Genomic DNA, 16,914 nt, shown 5'->3' on the forward strand with positions numbered 1-16,914 from the left:
CGCGGCGAGTACATACGGATATGTACAGTTCACACTGGCGATCACAGCGGAAACGTTGTTGTCACGGAGACAATTTCTGCTGCTCTCCGGTAGTTTTCAGTTACTCTGCTTAGTTGAGAGTGATGGGTGTTCTCTGGCCTTTTTCACCACCGCTGCCACCATGAAGTGAGATGAATCAATGAAGAACTCAGAGGAGATTATTCTCAGGTTCTGTGCCACTGCAGCTTTATTCATCAGACATAATGTAAGAGTGAGCGCGGGCGAACTGTTCACCTAATGTGCTGGCGCGCATACAAAGTAGTGCTCATGAAGTATCACAACAGTGAGGATTTCTTAAAACTAAGATTTATGGTTGACAATTGCTATATGTGCGAATATGTGTGAATTGTTTTCGTTTTGCTGAAAGAACGCACACCTTTTTTTGTGATCCGCGGACAGAACTTTAAAATGGTGGTTGTGTTTAGAACTCCGTAACTTGAAAAGTACATGAGTGATTCGAATGATTCTTGTACTAAAAGAAAGCTTATGAATTTGGGATTTCATATCCTAGATTTTGAAAGTGCTACACCCAGAGCTTCACTAAAACAATAGTCCCGACATATGAGTTTCGGTTTTTTCCCCTCACCCTGTAGTACAGGCTTCCCATTGAATTCAACAACTCATTGCTACTTAAAACTCACACTCAGAATCACAATTTAACACGAGCAATGAATTACATTGGAATATTGGAATGCAATGTTGTATCAAAATACTACTTACCAATAAGAATGACAAATTTTAAATGAATGGCAGCCATTGGTGAGGTGTAAACATGTAAACATGTAAACAACAGATGGGTGCTCACCTTGATTGTTCCCAGCTGGTATGGTTCTTTACTCTCGTTGTACACAATGGACACAAAGTCATTACCAATGTGAAGTTTCTTGCAGTTACAAGTCGGGTCTGATTCCTTATTGGGCATCAGAGTTGCCACATGGAAAATTACTGCAAAAAAAAATTCAAGATAAAATCAAAACCTGTTTTGAAGGTTTATTCATTACCGAGATAATTTTTAACTCATGAAATTGCCTGTTTGATCCAATGAAAATTGACATCAGTGCAGTTAACAATGATATAATGAAGAGATCTGCAATACATTATATGTCATTCAGTATTCATCTTATTCAGATGATATTATTCATGCCTTTCAAAGAGACGAAGTGGTAACGCAGGGTTCGACCTTAGCGGTGGTCCGCTGGCCAAATGCCAGTTGAATTGCCGGCGGACCAGCTGAAACACCTTGCCAAGTGGTCCGGCTGGCCAGCCAAAAAAATCTGCGTCGAAAAAATGCTTGTTGTATTTATTTGGTTTCTTACTTACATTCGCTATTTTTTTCAAAAGAAACCTCCGTTATTTTTACAAATTCGCTTCGCGATATGACTACTTCGCAACTCGATGTCACGGTGACTTTAATCATGTGCGTAAACCCATCTCAATGTGGCGATGACTGGTTCCCGCCGCGCCAATTTAGAAGACACGATGAAAATGCGGTAACTAGTCTGTGCACGGCTATGCGATCGATTACTCCTAGAACTATGAGGCTCCACGTAGTGGAGCCTCATAGATTAAGAACCCCGCAAAATTGTTTTCAGCACAAAACACTAATTAAGTACAAAAACGTCCATCAAAATGCAGAAATTTCCCACATAACCGCTGCACAGTTTGCCCCCAAACTCAGCACCACACCTCATGACATACATCGCTGGATTTTGTCTTTTTTTTGGCTAAAATGATGAAAAATATGCCCTTTCCGCACTGAGCCAACCTGACACTTGAAACGTGCACGCATATGATTGAGCGATGATTTTCGGTTCGCTCGGAGCGCGCCGCAGGGGGTACGGTACAAGCACTTGTGCGCATGCGCATACTATCATTTCGCTTGTACCGTACCCCCCGCGGCGCGCTCCGAGCGAACTGAAAATCATCACTCGATCATAATTATGCGTGCACGTTTCAAGTGTCAGGTTGGCTCAGTGCGGAAAGGGCATATTTTTCATCATTTTAGCCAAAAAAAAGACAAAATCCAGCGATGTTTGTTCTGCGCATATTTTGTGAGTATGTCATGAGGTGTAGTACGGAGTTTGGGGGCAAACTGTGCAGCGGTTCTGTTGGAAATTTCTGCATTTTGATGGACGTTTTTGTACTCAATTAGTGTTTTGTGCTGAAAACAATTTTGCGGGGTTCTTAATCTATGAGGCTCCACTACGTGGAGCCTCATAGTTCTAGGAGTAGTGATCGATAGAGCTAGCATGGCTATGCATTGTGCAGGCGCCAGGCACGTGCTCTGTCAACTGGTCGGATTTGACATCGTAAAAATGCCAAGAAAACACCGATGGAGAAAGAACATTTTTTGCAAGTTAATTTACAGAATTGATCTAGCTTGTCTGTGTATGTATTTTCTGTGTTCAACAGTTCATTTTGAGATCGCACTACTCGTATTTGGAGTGATACATGCCGTGTGTTTCCCAAAATTTTTGACCGTAAAAACGGGTCTGTCGGCCCATGGTGGGCCGCTCGCCACACACGCACGCATCACACACCTCGGAGTTTCGGCCAGCTCCCCGCGTCTTGACTAGCGTTGTGCATATGGTGCGAACGACCTGAATTTTCCATTATTTTTTGAAATTATCGAACGTCAATATATTGACAATAATTAAAGGTACGTTTTATTCACTTTTTGTTGCCATTTCGTGTATAGCTTTCGTAGTGCAATGAAACTAGTTCAGGCTAAAACTTCGCATATAATTGAATACCCCATTCAATCTGCATAAAAAATTGGCAAAAAAAAAGAAGAATTTCCGACCGACCGACCCTATTTTTGAAAGGCATGTAATCGGAAGCAGAACTATTTTTTTTGGCCTAATTAAGGTAGGTTTTATTCACTTTTTGTGGCCATCTTTTTGTGTATAGCTTTCATAGTGCAATGATAATAAAATCAGGCTAAAACTTCGCATACTGATGCCTAATTGAATACCCCATTCAAACTGCATAAAAAAAAATGGCCCAAAAAAACCCAAAAAATCCGACCGACCGACCCTATTTTTAAAAGGCATGTAATCTGAGGCAGAACTATATATTTTTTTTGCGGCTTCAGATCATGGAGGAAGAAAATAGACCTCTATTGCTCAGGTGACATGATGACATGGGTGTTGATGACTATAGTCTTGTTATGACTTATGTGAAACTGATTAACTGGTGGGTACACGCTGTTAAGACGGACCAGACAAAACCTGGCGGACCAGTCAAAATTCTAGCCAACTGGTCCGGCTGGCCAGTCAAACAAAAAGGTAAGGGCAACCCCTGTAAAATAAGCCATACATTTGTGCCAATATTCTCAACTTTCTTAACCTGGAATCTTGACGAGACTCACCTTGCATTATATCATCGTGCCACCAGTAAGCAAACTTGCCATCACTTCCTTGATGATCTAGACCACCGGTGTACACCTCGTTAGGAGAGACGTCTTTCAGTGATATCAACCTACCAAGACCTCGAAGGAACTCTACATAACGAGTTGATCCGTAGACATTAGATAAGATGGCTGTCTGGTCTTTTGTCTGTGGGAGAAGGAGAGAGTTGAACCATAGACATTTGATAAGATGGCTGTCTGGTCATAGTCTGTGGGAGAGGGAGGGAGTTGAACCATAGACATTGGATTAGTCTGGTCATAGTCTGTGGGAGAGGGAGGGAGTTGAACCACAGGCATTGGATAAGATGGAGTCTGTGGGAGAGGGAGGGAATTGAACCACAGGCATTGGATAAGATGGCTGTCTGATCATCAGTCTGTGGGAGAGGGAGGGAGTTGAACCACAGGCATTGGATAAGATGGCTGTCTGATCATCAGTCTATGGGGGAGGGAGGGAGTTGAACCACAGGCATTAGATAAGATGGCTGTCTGATCATTAGTCTGTGGGAGAGGGAGGGAGTTGAACCACAGGCATTGGATAAGATGGATGTCTGGTCTTTAGTCTGTGGGATAGATATGGAGTTGAACCATAGACAATGGATAAGATGGCTGTCTGGTCTTTAGTCTGTGGGAGAGGGAGGAATTTGAACCACAAACATTGGATAAAATAGCCTAAGCTGTCTGGTCTTTAGTCTGTGGGATAGGGATGGAGTTGAACCTTAGATATCGGATAATATGGCTGTCTGGTCATAGTCTGTGGGAGAGGGAGTTGAACGGTAGACATTGGATAAGATGGCTGTCTGGTTTTTAGTCTGTGGGAGAGGGAGGGAGTTGAACCATAGACACTGGATAAGTTGGCTGTCTGGTCGTGAGTCTGTCAAAGGAAGAGGACAGAGCATGCTAGGCACTATAGGGTAGGTCCAAGAAAAGGTCCCCTTTCTGTCCCATACGTAACACCATGTTTCCTTTAATAACAAAATCATTGCAAAGACTAATAACTAACAAATTCTTATGGTTATTCTCCTGGCAGTAGAAAAAACACTGAAATCCATGAATAGATTAGAGGGTAAAACTTTTGTTACATATGGGACATAGCGTACGCAAATTCTACTTAGACAATAACTACCTACCTGGCCTGATCCTACGTACAACACTCCTATCTTGTGTGTGTCATAGGGTGGAATTCTGTCTAGTACCTTGACTGCCCGCTGAGTCACCTGCAAATAAAATGATGAATTTTGGTTGCACATCCGAATGTTTGAGCAAGGAGAAATTAAACACATCAGGGAGTAGTTTTGTAGAGTAAATGTCACACACATAATGATTGTTTATGACTACAATAGTGATAATATTGGCATGAGTTGAAAGATGGATCTTCTACTCAACGAGGCGAAGCATCACCTGGCAGTTCCGATATTTCATCTTTTGTTGATCAGATTTATTAAGGTGTTGTTTTTAATACCCTACAATGAATGCTACAGGCAACACACCTGTGATAAGGGGAGAGCCATTGGTCTTTCTGTGTCATCAGAAAACATCGGCGAATAGTAGATCTGAAGAAAGATAAAACTAGGTGGAAAGAAAGATGAACAGGCATTAATTAAAAAACTGAGTCAAACGTATTACGAATTTGTAAGACTCACATGAATAATATCATTTGATAAGAAAATCAACTCTAAATATAGACTAAACCTACTTTGAGTCCATGTTTGTGTTCTATCAGCATCAAAATAGAAATGAATAGGACTGCTGCAAACTGCTTTCAGACTGGATTGACCTTAAATCTAAACAAATTACAAAAGGTGGCTTGACACCAACACATCTTCACACAATAAAAAAACATGTTTGGGCTCATCAATTCTACAATTGAATCTGAACTTCTCTTCGTAAATTACACAAATTCTGTACATTCTTTTAGGACTCCTTGTATGTGGTTTTATTTTATTTTGTACTAATAACACCACTGAAATATCTCAAGGACATTGCTGTCATTGCCAAAGAAACATCCCAAGGGTTGTATTAACCACCACAAAACATCTCACATTAATACAACTACATAACCTATTGAAAGAATTGCTGCAATACACACACACATTGTGTTTGGTGATTTAGTGATCTTGCTCTTTGATTCAGTGATTCAGTGATCTTGTTCAGTGATTCAGTGATCTTGTTCAGTGATTCAGTGATCTTGTTTAGTAATTTCTTGAAGAATGGAGTTGGTGTTACCTTGGACTGAGCCCCGTTCTGTTCATCACCCTTGGTCTGTTCTCAGAAGTTCTTCGTCTTCTTCCTGTATATTCCTCATTGGAAGCAGATGACACCATGGAAGCTACTGTGTGGCCTCTAGGACGTCCCACCGAATGTAGCTCTGTTCGCTGTTGCCTTTTTAAGGCATCCACTCCAACATAAGTCTGTTTCTTGGTATCTGATGTAGCTACATGTATTTGTAACTCCTCCCCATTGGTTTGTGGAGGTAAAGACACAGGTCTTGGTTTCTTTTGTCCTCCACGCCGTTGAGTCTGGTCTGGAGTATATGGTGAGACATCATCAGGTGGCACTAAAAACTTTGCTGATGAAGTGGCAGCAGCTGTTGATACCACTTCAGTTTGGAGCAAGTCTTTATTCATCAAGTCCACAGCATCTTGGAGTTTTGATTCACCTTCTTGATTTGTGGTTTCTTGGACGTTTACAGTGGGGTGAGCATCACTGTCTTTACATGCACTCCCAAAAGCGCTGTCCTGAAGAAGCAGTCTTTGCTCAAGTATAGACATCTCTTTGTAGGAGCTAGAGATAGGAGCTTGCTTCTGTTGGAAGCTCTTGACTACAGTCCTTGGTGATGTGCTCAACTCATCAGGATCCTCTGTCTCTGCTTCCGCTGATCCTGTTGATGTCAAGGTCTCCATGATATTTGGACATGAGCTAGATCGTGGAAAGATTCTACGGTCGGTTGTAGGATCTTCCACTAACTCAGTGATGTTTTCCAGATCAGTGGTTGCATCTTCAATGACTGTTGCCATGTCGACACTCTGAAACCAAAGGAATTATGGTAAGATTTGAAGGTTTACGTGGTGAAGAGAGAAATAAGAGTATGTTTACAGTTGCACCATGTAACTGATCTCTCTGAGACTTTGTGAGGTTCTGATAATGGGAAAGCACAAAACTGGCAACGGATCAGCAGTGTTTGTGTAAGTTTGGTATATAATTTATTCATAACAATGAAAGCTGTTGACATTCATTCAGTGAACTACACAATCAAAATGAGCCAACACTGCCCTGCCAAATGTTAGCAGCCAATGCTTACTGGGCCCATCACCACCCTGACTAAACAGTGAAGAGATGGATGGATTGTTTGTTGGTTGGTTTCCTGACCTGGTCTTCAGTATCTGTGTGTGCTGCAGTGTATCCTGGGAAGTAGGATATTCCATGGTGCACTTGAGGAGATTGACCTAGCTTGGGCTTGGAAAACTTGAAATCCTCATCACCATCTGAGAACAAAATGGGTCATGAAATGAATGAAACAAAGACAGATTTTGTCATTGCTGTCAATCATTTAAGCTTAACAATAAACTGAGATTTGATGTCAAAACACTGTTAATGGCTCAAACAATATACATTAGAAACTCTGGCCTCTGACATTGTTAAACTTCGCAATTGATTATGCAGATTTAGAGAGACCAATCCTGGCTGATGATCAGGGTAGACATGGACAAAAATATCTAACTGAAATGAGATGAGATGATTAACAATGAAATGGAAGGAAACTATGAACACATAGGATGGTAAAATAAAAAAGCAATGAAATGGAGAGGTTCCACTTTCTCTCTCTGTGGGTTAAATGCTCTAAGCAATAAATGTATTTCTTATCCTTTGGTACTTGGGTAAGACATGAAGAATAAGGCCAGTAAGGACTGATTAGAAAAAGAATGTTGCAACCTGATGCTACTACAGCAGTTGTGCACAAAGTCTATGGAGGATCAAGACAATTTCTAAGCGTTTCCTAACAAAATTGGAAATGTTTCTCATTGCCAGATTCAATGTCTTATCATCATTTTTGCAATTACTGACATTCATTGAGATGATATATGAAGAAAAAAGCAGCGTCAGGTACGGTCAGCGTCTTTCCCTTGATTATTTGTTTTTCAAAGTTGAGATTTTGATTGTCACTATACAGCTCAATTCACCACTGTATCATGCAAACTTGGAAAAAGAGGTTTAGTGTCAATGATGCTCCACGAGCCTCCGTCATCTGTGATGGAGGAGATACAAATACGATATCAATGAAAATCTAATGAACTTCCCTCTAAAAAGATGGGCCACTTTGACATATTTGAAGTTGCTAACCTTTACATATAAGCCAATTATTTTTTGGATTAACCTTCTTTTTAAGTTACATACTAATTTGCCAACCATCCCTTACGATTTTGAATAATAGAGCTAAGGCTATTTATTTATTTCTTTATTAATTATCCACATCCAACAGCAGAAAAAACCGCCAATTACAGGATTGGGTTAAAAATATAAAAACAAATATACTCAAAAAGAATCATTATAAAAAATATATATGTTGATAATATAAAAACAAATTAAAAACTAAAAGGAAAATATAGAAATGTCCATTGTCAGCTTATTGCCATGTATATGTACCTGTAATGAGTGAATACTAAGACAATGGCTGAAGACGTGACATTTGGATGTGGCCTACATGTATGTTGCTCTGCAAACATGATCTTATATTTTGGCCATTTTGCGAAAGTGAAAAATGAGCATGTGGTTGCCCGTGCAAGGTGCTCCTCTAGCCATGAAAATAAGCACATTACTATGGGGTCACTTCAGCACATTGTAAATGTACCACTACATAGCCATGTTCAAGTATAATTCTGAGTTTTGTGCCCAAGAACAGATCAAATAAACGCCGCAAAAAACGAAAGTCCACGCTCATTGGAGGGGTCGTAATTTTGAATCTGATCGTCTTATGATGATGTCATTTATATAGACCCATGGGGAATTTGTTACCTACATTTTAATACCCATTTTCTACCAAAGACTGTTAATCATCAAAGACTGATGACGGTTTATGAAAAATGATGTACATGTAGTTGTTAAAGTTGCAAAGTTAAATGATTACATGAGTGGAAATTGTTGTGTGACAATGTTACACTGCCCCACAGTGCTTGTATGCATGGGAGCAAGCAGGCTACATGTATTTGAATGAATCATGCTTTGTCTGAGCACTGTGCAATCAGTAGGGGTAAATTACGGGCATGTGTGTTTGGTTACGCTTAGCAATTTCTGCTCGCGCAATTGTTTAAATTTGCAACTTTTTTGCAGTATTTACTATTATATTTATGAACTGCTTAATAGAGGCAAATGCTAACCATCAGAAAAACTGCTGCCGTGGTAGATAAACGAAGGATCAACTACTATGGCAGGCCCCGAACCAAATGGCAACGGTACCATTACTGGAGGGAAGAACTGAGTTTCATCACCAACATCATTAATGCCAGCTGACTCTCCGCTAACATGAAGGTCAGGGGTCGTAGGGGAAAGGTTGTTAGCTGAGACAATCATTAGACATGCAAAAAGGAAAAAAATCAACTACCGGTACATATGTAAACAAAGTGAAAACAGCTAGCAAAGCAACATCAACATGCATTAAATCGGTGATCAGCAAACCTAACAAAGCACGGGACCAGTCAGATACATGTCAACTGTACACACAATCAGTATTTCTCTTACCCCACTGACATATTTCTTGTTCACTTCATGTACTGCTCTTCGTGTAAACATTCATGCTCATGCCTTCTTTAAAATATTTCCAAATGTTTCCAGCGTTTGTCTCTTTTCCTTCAACCCACATCATAAACAATTTTTCAAAACATTCTCATCAAAGCAGAGATGAGTTAATAAAATGGGTTGGCAACTGAAAACAAATACTATTTGAAAAATGTACATTGTATATGGAAACTATTTGAAAAGCTTTTATGGTTAAAATGTGATTCAATTGGACTTCAGGGGACAATATGTCCGATGTTACAAATTGTGCCATTTAGTAAAACTAACCACCCAAATATTGCATAACATTTTGACAGATAATTTCTCACAAAATTGTGTTAGTATGAACAACTCACCAAAGTCAAAACAACACACACAACACCATTAAACAAATGGGAAATTTGCGGTAACACCATGTGAATGATATCTCTTAGAGAGTTGTGTGGTTCTGAGAAGAACCAGTTGGTTTAACTCGAAGTTTTGAACAGCATGCCATGTTCATCATGAGGTGTCTCCTGATGATGAATGGAGCATACTGTTCAAAATGCTGAGGTACCGCATATCCACCATGCAATTCCACTAAGTCTCATTTAATGCCATTAAATAAAGAATAAGAGCTTAGCATGACAAAATGAAACAACACCACCACCAAATAGTGCTTAATTACCCCAAACATTTATCATATTATACAGGCGCAAATACTATCTGTTCAAGAGAACTCTCTGGATTGAATGTATTTGTTTATTTTATTTGCTGTTTTGTTCAGACAAACGTTTGATAAAAGGTTTCCTTTCCATGAATAATAAATGATAATGAAAACATACAGCGGGAGTATCCACCACATTAGACGCTCATGGCACATTCCACAACAATAAGCAATTAAAATTGTATCAAACTGAAGAAAAAAAACGTGAGATGAACACATTTGTCTTAAAGAGATGATTTGAATGACTGCAATAAAGAACACTGTTGTAGTTCAAAGGGAAGATTGTTCTAGAGTTTGAGAGCGGCGTCTGAGAATGAAAGATCCCCCGTGAGTGTTGGAAGTGTTTATTATCTTGAACGAATTTTAAGTCAAGAAAAATATTAGCATTTAACTATTTTGAGTGAGTGTATTCAAAACTTTCAGACATAAGTCTTACCTTGTTGCTTCGCAACTGATTGGTTGCTATGCTCCACATCCTTCTCCTGTGATCCCATCTTGCCATCTCCCTCAAGTATCATCTCTTCTGTATCATCTTTATCATCATCATCCTCCTCAAACTCAATGGCATCGATCTCTAAATCCAGCTCTCGATTACGCAGCAAGAGTGAAGAGATATCTGCCAATGGGAAGTCCTGCGTAGTTGGGAGAAGGGCGCCCCCATTCTCAATCCTCATAATCCATGATGTGTTGCCAGTTGGACGTCTCACGTACACCTTCAATTCAAAAGCATCAATATCAAAATTTATTTCCCAAAAACTGTCCTTAAGCCCAGTTCATACTTCACGCGAAAGCTAGTGCAAAGCGAAGTTCATGTCGTCAACAATGGTGGACGCGCTTCGAATGTATTGTTGACGTCACGAATTTCGCTTCGCTTTCGCGTGAAGTATGAACCAGGCTTTAATCTATGTTATGTATTTGTCCATACACTCCGAACACACACAGACAGTACCGTCAATTCTAACACCTTCACTTGCATTTAAAAGAGAATTGTAATGTAAACAGGCACTTCACTCAATAAAGAGAAGAATAGAAAATCTCCTGCAAACTGCTCAAATTACCGACTGATGAGACCTCAAGTCAAAATACTACGGTCGGATGTTTTAATTCTCTAATGCAAAATGAAAAGGGAACAGCTAAGAGGGGTCATTTACTCACCTCAGCCCACCCCTGACACCAACAGTTGCACTGATAGACATTAAGTGAGGATAGTTTGGCAGCTGAAGACTCTGCTCTCTCATGTAATGATGCTTGAACTCGTTCCATAAACTCCTTAGATGTCTCTGCTTGGGGCTTCAATTCACCTACTACTGGAGAACCAGCCCGGCCTGTACTACCAGGACTTGCTGCTCCAGACTTAGACTTGTGGCTATCACCGCTGGTTCTTCCAGACTTGGGAGGCGGTGGACTATTGGCACGAGATCCTCGTGTCTCAGACACAGACTTCTCAGGAGTTGGTGGGGCATTATACTCAAAGGATTTGGATTTGTCAGTGGGAAGTGGGGATGAGGATGGAGAAGTAGTCCCATGACTAAAAGAAAAAGAATATTTAGAAAAACAACATATTTATCAAATATCGTTGCTTGATTTTCCAAGGACACATTTTGCTTTCCAACTCAAAGTGAGAGACTGAGCAGAGAGCATTGGCTTACCTTGATGATTTCTCTCCAGACTTGGACCGTTGCCTTCTGAGAAACCCCTTGGACAGAGCCAGCTGCTCCCCAGAAGGCTCATCAACAGATTTGCTGGATTCCCCTGACTTCCAGATGGTAGAGCTCTCTGTGCTGCACTGCTTTGGATCCTCTCCAGTTTCAAGTTTGATGAGCGATTGGCACTTCTCACAAATCCCGTTCTTCTGCATTCTGGAACTTCCACCACTTGTTGTTATGGTGATGATCTTATTGCCAAGCAGCCAGGACTGTGATTGGCCACCAGCCAGGAGAAATTCTGCGACAGGGGACCTAAGGAATTGAGCCATATATAAAGAAGTACTAAATATGGAAGAAATATCACTTCAACATATTTTTTTGGGGTTTTTAATTGTTTTTTTAATCATCTTATTCCTTCCATGTGACAACTCACTTATTGAACTTTAAAATGTATAAGTATGCCCCAAAGTTCATAAAAGTTAGGAGCCTTACGTTTTCATCTTCGCCCAATCTGTTCAAACTGCTGAATTATCTACCCACCTCTTTGGTACTGTAGTGCAGTTGGAATGTGCATATCTAGCCATCATGTCAAGACATCCCTCAGTGAGTAATGAGTGTAACTCACTCAGTATCTCAGTACTCGCACGCTCAGATTCCTGAGTTTTCTCTTGGGATTTACCACCATCTTTCTTCGACAACCTGAAATTAAGGATGAAGTAGACATTACAATAACCATTCTGTCTTCTTCATAAAGCAATTTCATATAAAGACATCAACTTCCAAACTTTTGTTTGCGTTGTTTTTCATAACCATAATTTCTTGAAAACCTCGATCAAAAATCTCCCCCACCCTTAATCCTAACACACAATGCCTTGATGAGTTGATGGTTGACTTACTGGCTAGTTTTCTCAGTCAAGCTGCTGCTTCTACGTAGTTTAACACGTCCCGGACTGTCTAATGACATCTTAGGTGAACTTGCTCTAAGCCCCTACAAACAAGATTAATAAGAAATGTTATTATAATAGACTGAATCAGAATGAATTCAAGAAGACAAATCAAAATTATGGCAAGGCCAAACAAAAAGTACAGCTGTGAACTGATCAATTTTTCATGAGAAGCTAGTGTGACTTCCTGAAACATCTGTGGTACAAATTTACAAAATCCAGCTTTGAGTCAACTTTGTAAAATATGAATTCACCACACTTCTCTAAGCAAGAAGATTGCAGAGTTTCAGTCTGATGTTTATTATGTTTAAATCCAAACAAACATTGCATGATAGAAGTGATTTGTAACTGACTTTAGCCATTTAAGCTCTGTAATTTGGTCAGATTGGAAAGTCATGATTGAAGATTATACAGTGTTTGATACATGTTCAAGTGAAAGCATTTTAGAATCGGACAAATTGTTTAAATGTCACTTCATGCTTACCCTTGTAATACAATTAACAAACTCTCTGCGGAATGCCAAACGGCATTTGATAAACCACATTGCAATGACGTGATGAGCCAGCGACACTACATACAATGAAAACCTGCCAAAAACCACAACAAATGTGTCATCATTATTGAAAACGTGATTACTACGATTAAACAAGGTCAGTTGCAACACAGACGGCTTTTAAAATAAGGCAAAATAAACTACAATTGTTAAACATTTATCAGAATACCAACAAGACAAATGTAACCATATGGTCTAGTATCCTGTCTTAACATCATTCAACAAAGCTGAGTTTCACCTGCACACAATAACACACATGCTTATTTAATGGAATCTAGGTTAGTACAACCAACATTTGTCCACCAATTATTTGAAACAAGTGAATTGACAGAAAGACCATCATTTAGAGGGAAGAAACCAAGAGTGTTCTTTAACTTACTTGAAGGGGTTGGTATAGTGTAACGCCACAGCAAAGATGCTCATATACTGGTTCTCTACAAAACTGGTATATAGATGCGGAAACCAAATCAAACCTATCAGCATGGGAAAAAAACGAAGAAAACAAAATCATTGATTCAGTGAAAGCTGTGTTCAAAGTTGGAAGTTACATTGGTAAACCTAAACATAATAACAGCCATTTTTTACAAACTCCAAATGACTCTGCAAGTCATGAAAGTCCAACTGAGAAGGAATCATTGATAAGGGAGGAGGGACTAATGACCGGTCTTCCATCATCCATCTAATAGCTTACTTGATAGGAACTCCAAGACAGGGATGGCCATGTTAGGAGTGGCTGACATCTTAGACATCTCCAGGATGATAGAGGGCAGTATTTTGACCATTGTATTTTGCATTTCCATGACGCACAGCGTTAGCCCATCTACGCATTGTTGGGCACACTTCAGCTTCAGCCCAGCCTCCAGACATTTGATAAGGTCAACCTGAAATCCACAGATCAAAACAAATCATACACAACTGTTAGCAACACAGAAAATATCCCTGTCACCACTTTGATAGGGTATCTTAAATAATATGCAGAATAGTAGCCAGGCTTTGAAAAGGCCATTAGAGGAAGAAATTGAAGGAATATTTCCCCAAATGTCTGCAATATTTTCAGCATGGGAGGAGGTTATAAGAGAAGGGGCTAAAAATTCATGAGAACTCTTTAAAAACCAAGAAATGAAATATTTATAATCAATACATACCCTTACATTTCCAAGGACCTTCAAATTCTAAAGTCAGAGCCTTTGATTTCATACTAATTTCCATTAGCTTTATTGTTTGGGTTTTCCCCAATTACAACTACTTGGAGAAATACTAACAATTGATGTAGCCATTGCTCAGGAGGGCCATTTTGAATACATCCCTAAACTAAAATTAAGAGTTGAACACTAACAAGGCTGCCCTCACCTGTCGTCTGTTCTCAAGTTGAGTGTGGTAAGGCACTAGGGCTGTCAGAACACGATACACTCCAACATAGAAATCAGCTCTAGTGAATGTCTGCGGTGTGTGATGCAGTCGGCGAATGTGACTTTTATCATCAACCTAAGATGGCAATAAAAATATAGAGGTTACATTGTTTGGACATTAATAACTTCAGCACAAATTATATGTCAACAATGGATACATGGGTTATTTTTTAAGCAGCCCAGGGGGCATGCATTCATCACTGGTTACCTATTACCCCTTTTCTTATCCAATATCAAGGCAATAAGGGCAAGTGACGGGCACCAACGTTCAGCTCACCCAGTTATACTGTTGATCTGTTTACATTTAGAACTGTATTTTGCCTTCCAACACAAGTGAAGTTTTTCCACCATCACTCAAGAACATTTAGACACTGGGGAAGTGGACAATGCTGAAGGGATGGGCAAATCATTAGGAACTATTTACGTACCATAGTGCAGAGTGTCAAACACAGCAAATCCAAGTTTGCATTGGATGCTAGGACCAGCGTTCTATTCTGCAGGGCTTTAGCCAAACTCTGTGACACCTTGTTCAGTACGTGCCAGTCTGTCTCCTGGTCACATGACAGAGAAGAAAGAGAAATCTCAAGTTGGATCAAATTTGAGATATGTACCAACATTCATTATGATTTGTGTTCTGAGGCAAATAACTTCAGGCAACTACCATATTGTGCACAATGTTACATCCTAGTTGAATCACTTTTCAATAGATTTAGGACCACTCTGTCCCATACATAATGAAAGTCAAACCCTCTACAAAATTCATAGGTTTCAGTGTTTCATATTCTTCTGTTAGGCATCTGCAAGGAGAATACTCACAAGAATTGTTTATGTTAATTAGTCTTTGCAATGATTATGTAATTAAATAAAAAATGGCGTTACATATGGGACAAAAACGGGCCCTTTTCTTGGACTATTATCCATTAGTAAGGAAGGTTCAGCACTTACATATTTCAAGCAGGTCGTGATAACCTTGAAAGCATCAGCAAAGGGAATGAAGGTTGTCTTACAGAAACGTTCCACGATGGGAGGAGATGCACAAACTGAAGGTGGGGAGGTCTTACCAGTGATATCCATCTCAAGTCTACATAGAAAGAACACATCAACAACTTATAATCTGTTATTATTGTTACAAAGCACTGAAGTGGAACACATGTTACATGTAACTTTTTGTGTTTCTGGGAAGCTGTAAATGAAGTGGTTTTTGTGATTTTTGTTTTTTTGATTTGGTTTTTCTTTTGGTTTTTCAGATACCAACTTAAAACGATTCCGATTTGAGTCAAGTCTATAGTACTGACCAATTGAGTGTTTTTAATTCAATTTAGGGTGGAAGTAAATAAATAAAGTGAGATCAATGTTGACTTTAAATGAGCGCACTACCTTTACAACTGTTGGAGGAAGCCAATTAGCAGTGAAATAAATTTGGCATATATGGAAAGTAGATCGAATAATAATAATAATAATTAATTTATATTGCACAGATTCCACATTAGTGTTCAAGTGCGCAGTACATGTATACATACACAATGTCGTAAAAATCTAACTACCCAGATACAATTAAATTCACGAGTGAAATTAAAATACCGGTACCCAAATAAACAATTAAATACACAAATATCCATTAAAATACACAATTATCCATTAAAATACACAGGTACAATGCAAGCAAAAGAAGAACTTGATGAAGATCTTGAAGAACTTGATGTAAAAACCTGTGTATACATAGTTTCTCTTGGTTTGTTTGGGTAGATAATGCCAAGAAAATGCAGACAAACACTTATAGTCCAAAAGGAATCTTGACACAGGAAAAAGAGAAGGGGTAAGATAGAAAAAATTGAGCTTGTTTATCATAGTGCTTGAAAGACTGTGGGTTATAGGATGGGAAGTAGGAATAAGAATTGGCCTCATTGCCACGGAGGGTGAGATATAATCATGTCTGTCCATATTATTACAATACAATCCTTACTTGTAATCACAGAGGACGTAGGAGCTGTATCTGATGTTTCCATCTTTGTCTGGAAGACCGATGTGATACATGCTGTCTGAACGAAGCATGAGAAGATACTCAAATACCTAGAGATATTAAGAAACAAAGAGAGCTAAGTAAGATTTGAGGCTTTGCATGGTGGAGAACTAATAAATGAAAGGTTTGCGGAAACACCGTGTGCGAATAATTTCTCAACTAGAGAAATAGTCATGCTATTTGTAATAACACAAAAAATGCTTCAAACGATTGTCCAATGATAAACATATGATAAACGATGTCACATTAAATGAAAAATATGTAGCACATGACAAATTCAATTTACATCCAAATTAACTTGGTTGTGAAACAAGGATCCCCCAAATTTTTAAGAATCATTTGCAAATACAAAAAAAAAACACACACATTAAGAACAAATAAAAGAAACAAGGGGTTCATTTAGATTTCAGATTGAGGAA

At 39.2% G+C, this 16,914-nt stretch overlaps 1 protein-coding gene across 1 annotated transcript in view; it reads right to left on the minus strand.

The window, feature by feature from the left end:
- Window positions 1-16,914, minus strand: part of LOC119730199 (tuberin-like) — a 58,962-nt gene that overhangs the window by 8,833 nt on the left and 33,215 nt on the right. Inside the window, exons 18-36 of the mRNA XM_038202993.1 lie at window positions 16,439-16,545; window positions 15,421-15,556; window positions 14,904-15,026; window positions 14,417-14,551; window positions 13,758-13,947; window positions 13,446-13,539; window positions 12,998-13,100; window positions 12,466-12,557; window positions 12,110-12,268; window positions 11,573-11,881; window positions 11,079-11,451; window positions 10,360-10,636; window positions 8,821-9,000; window positions 6,815-6,930; window positions 5,672-6,471; window positions 4,936-5,014; window positions 4,576-4,662; window positions 3,410-3,596; window positions 845-984 (exon numbers count right to left, since the gene is read on the minus strand). Of these exons, the coding sequence (XP_038058921.1) occupies window positions 845-984; window positions 3,410-3,596; window positions 4,576-4,662; window positions 4,936-5,014; window positions 5,672-6,471; window positions 6,815-6,930; window positions 8,821-9,000; window positions 10,360-10,636; window positions 11,079-11,451; window positions 11,573-11,881; window positions 12,110-12,268; window positions 12,466-12,557; window positions 12,998-13,100; window positions 13,446-13,539; window positions 13,758-13,947; window positions 14,417-14,551; window positions 14,904-15,026; window positions 15,421-15,556; window positions 16,439-16,545 (3,687 nt within the window). The remainder of the gene's footprint in view (window positions 1-844; window positions 985-3,409; window positions 3,597-4,575; window positions 4,663-4,935; window positions 5,015-5,671; window positions 6,472-6,814; window positions 6,931-8,820; window positions 9,001-10,359; window positions 10,637-11,078; window positions 11,452-11,572; window positions 11,882-12,109; window positions 12,269-12,465; window positions 12,558-12,997; window positions 13,101-13,445; window positions 13,540-13,757; window positions 13,948-14,416; window positions 14,552-14,903; window positions 15,027-15,420; window positions 15,557-16,438; window positions 16,546-16,914) is intronic.

Source organism: Patiria miniata, unplaced genomic scaffold (genome assembly GCF_015706575.1).
Source record: "Patiria miniata isolate m_02_andy unplaced genomic scaffold, ASM1570657v1 HiC_scaffold_1, whole genome shotgun sequence".
NCBI classification, from domain to species: Eukaryota; Metazoa; Echinodermata; class Asteroidea; order Valvatida; family Asterinidae; genus Patiria; species Patiria miniata.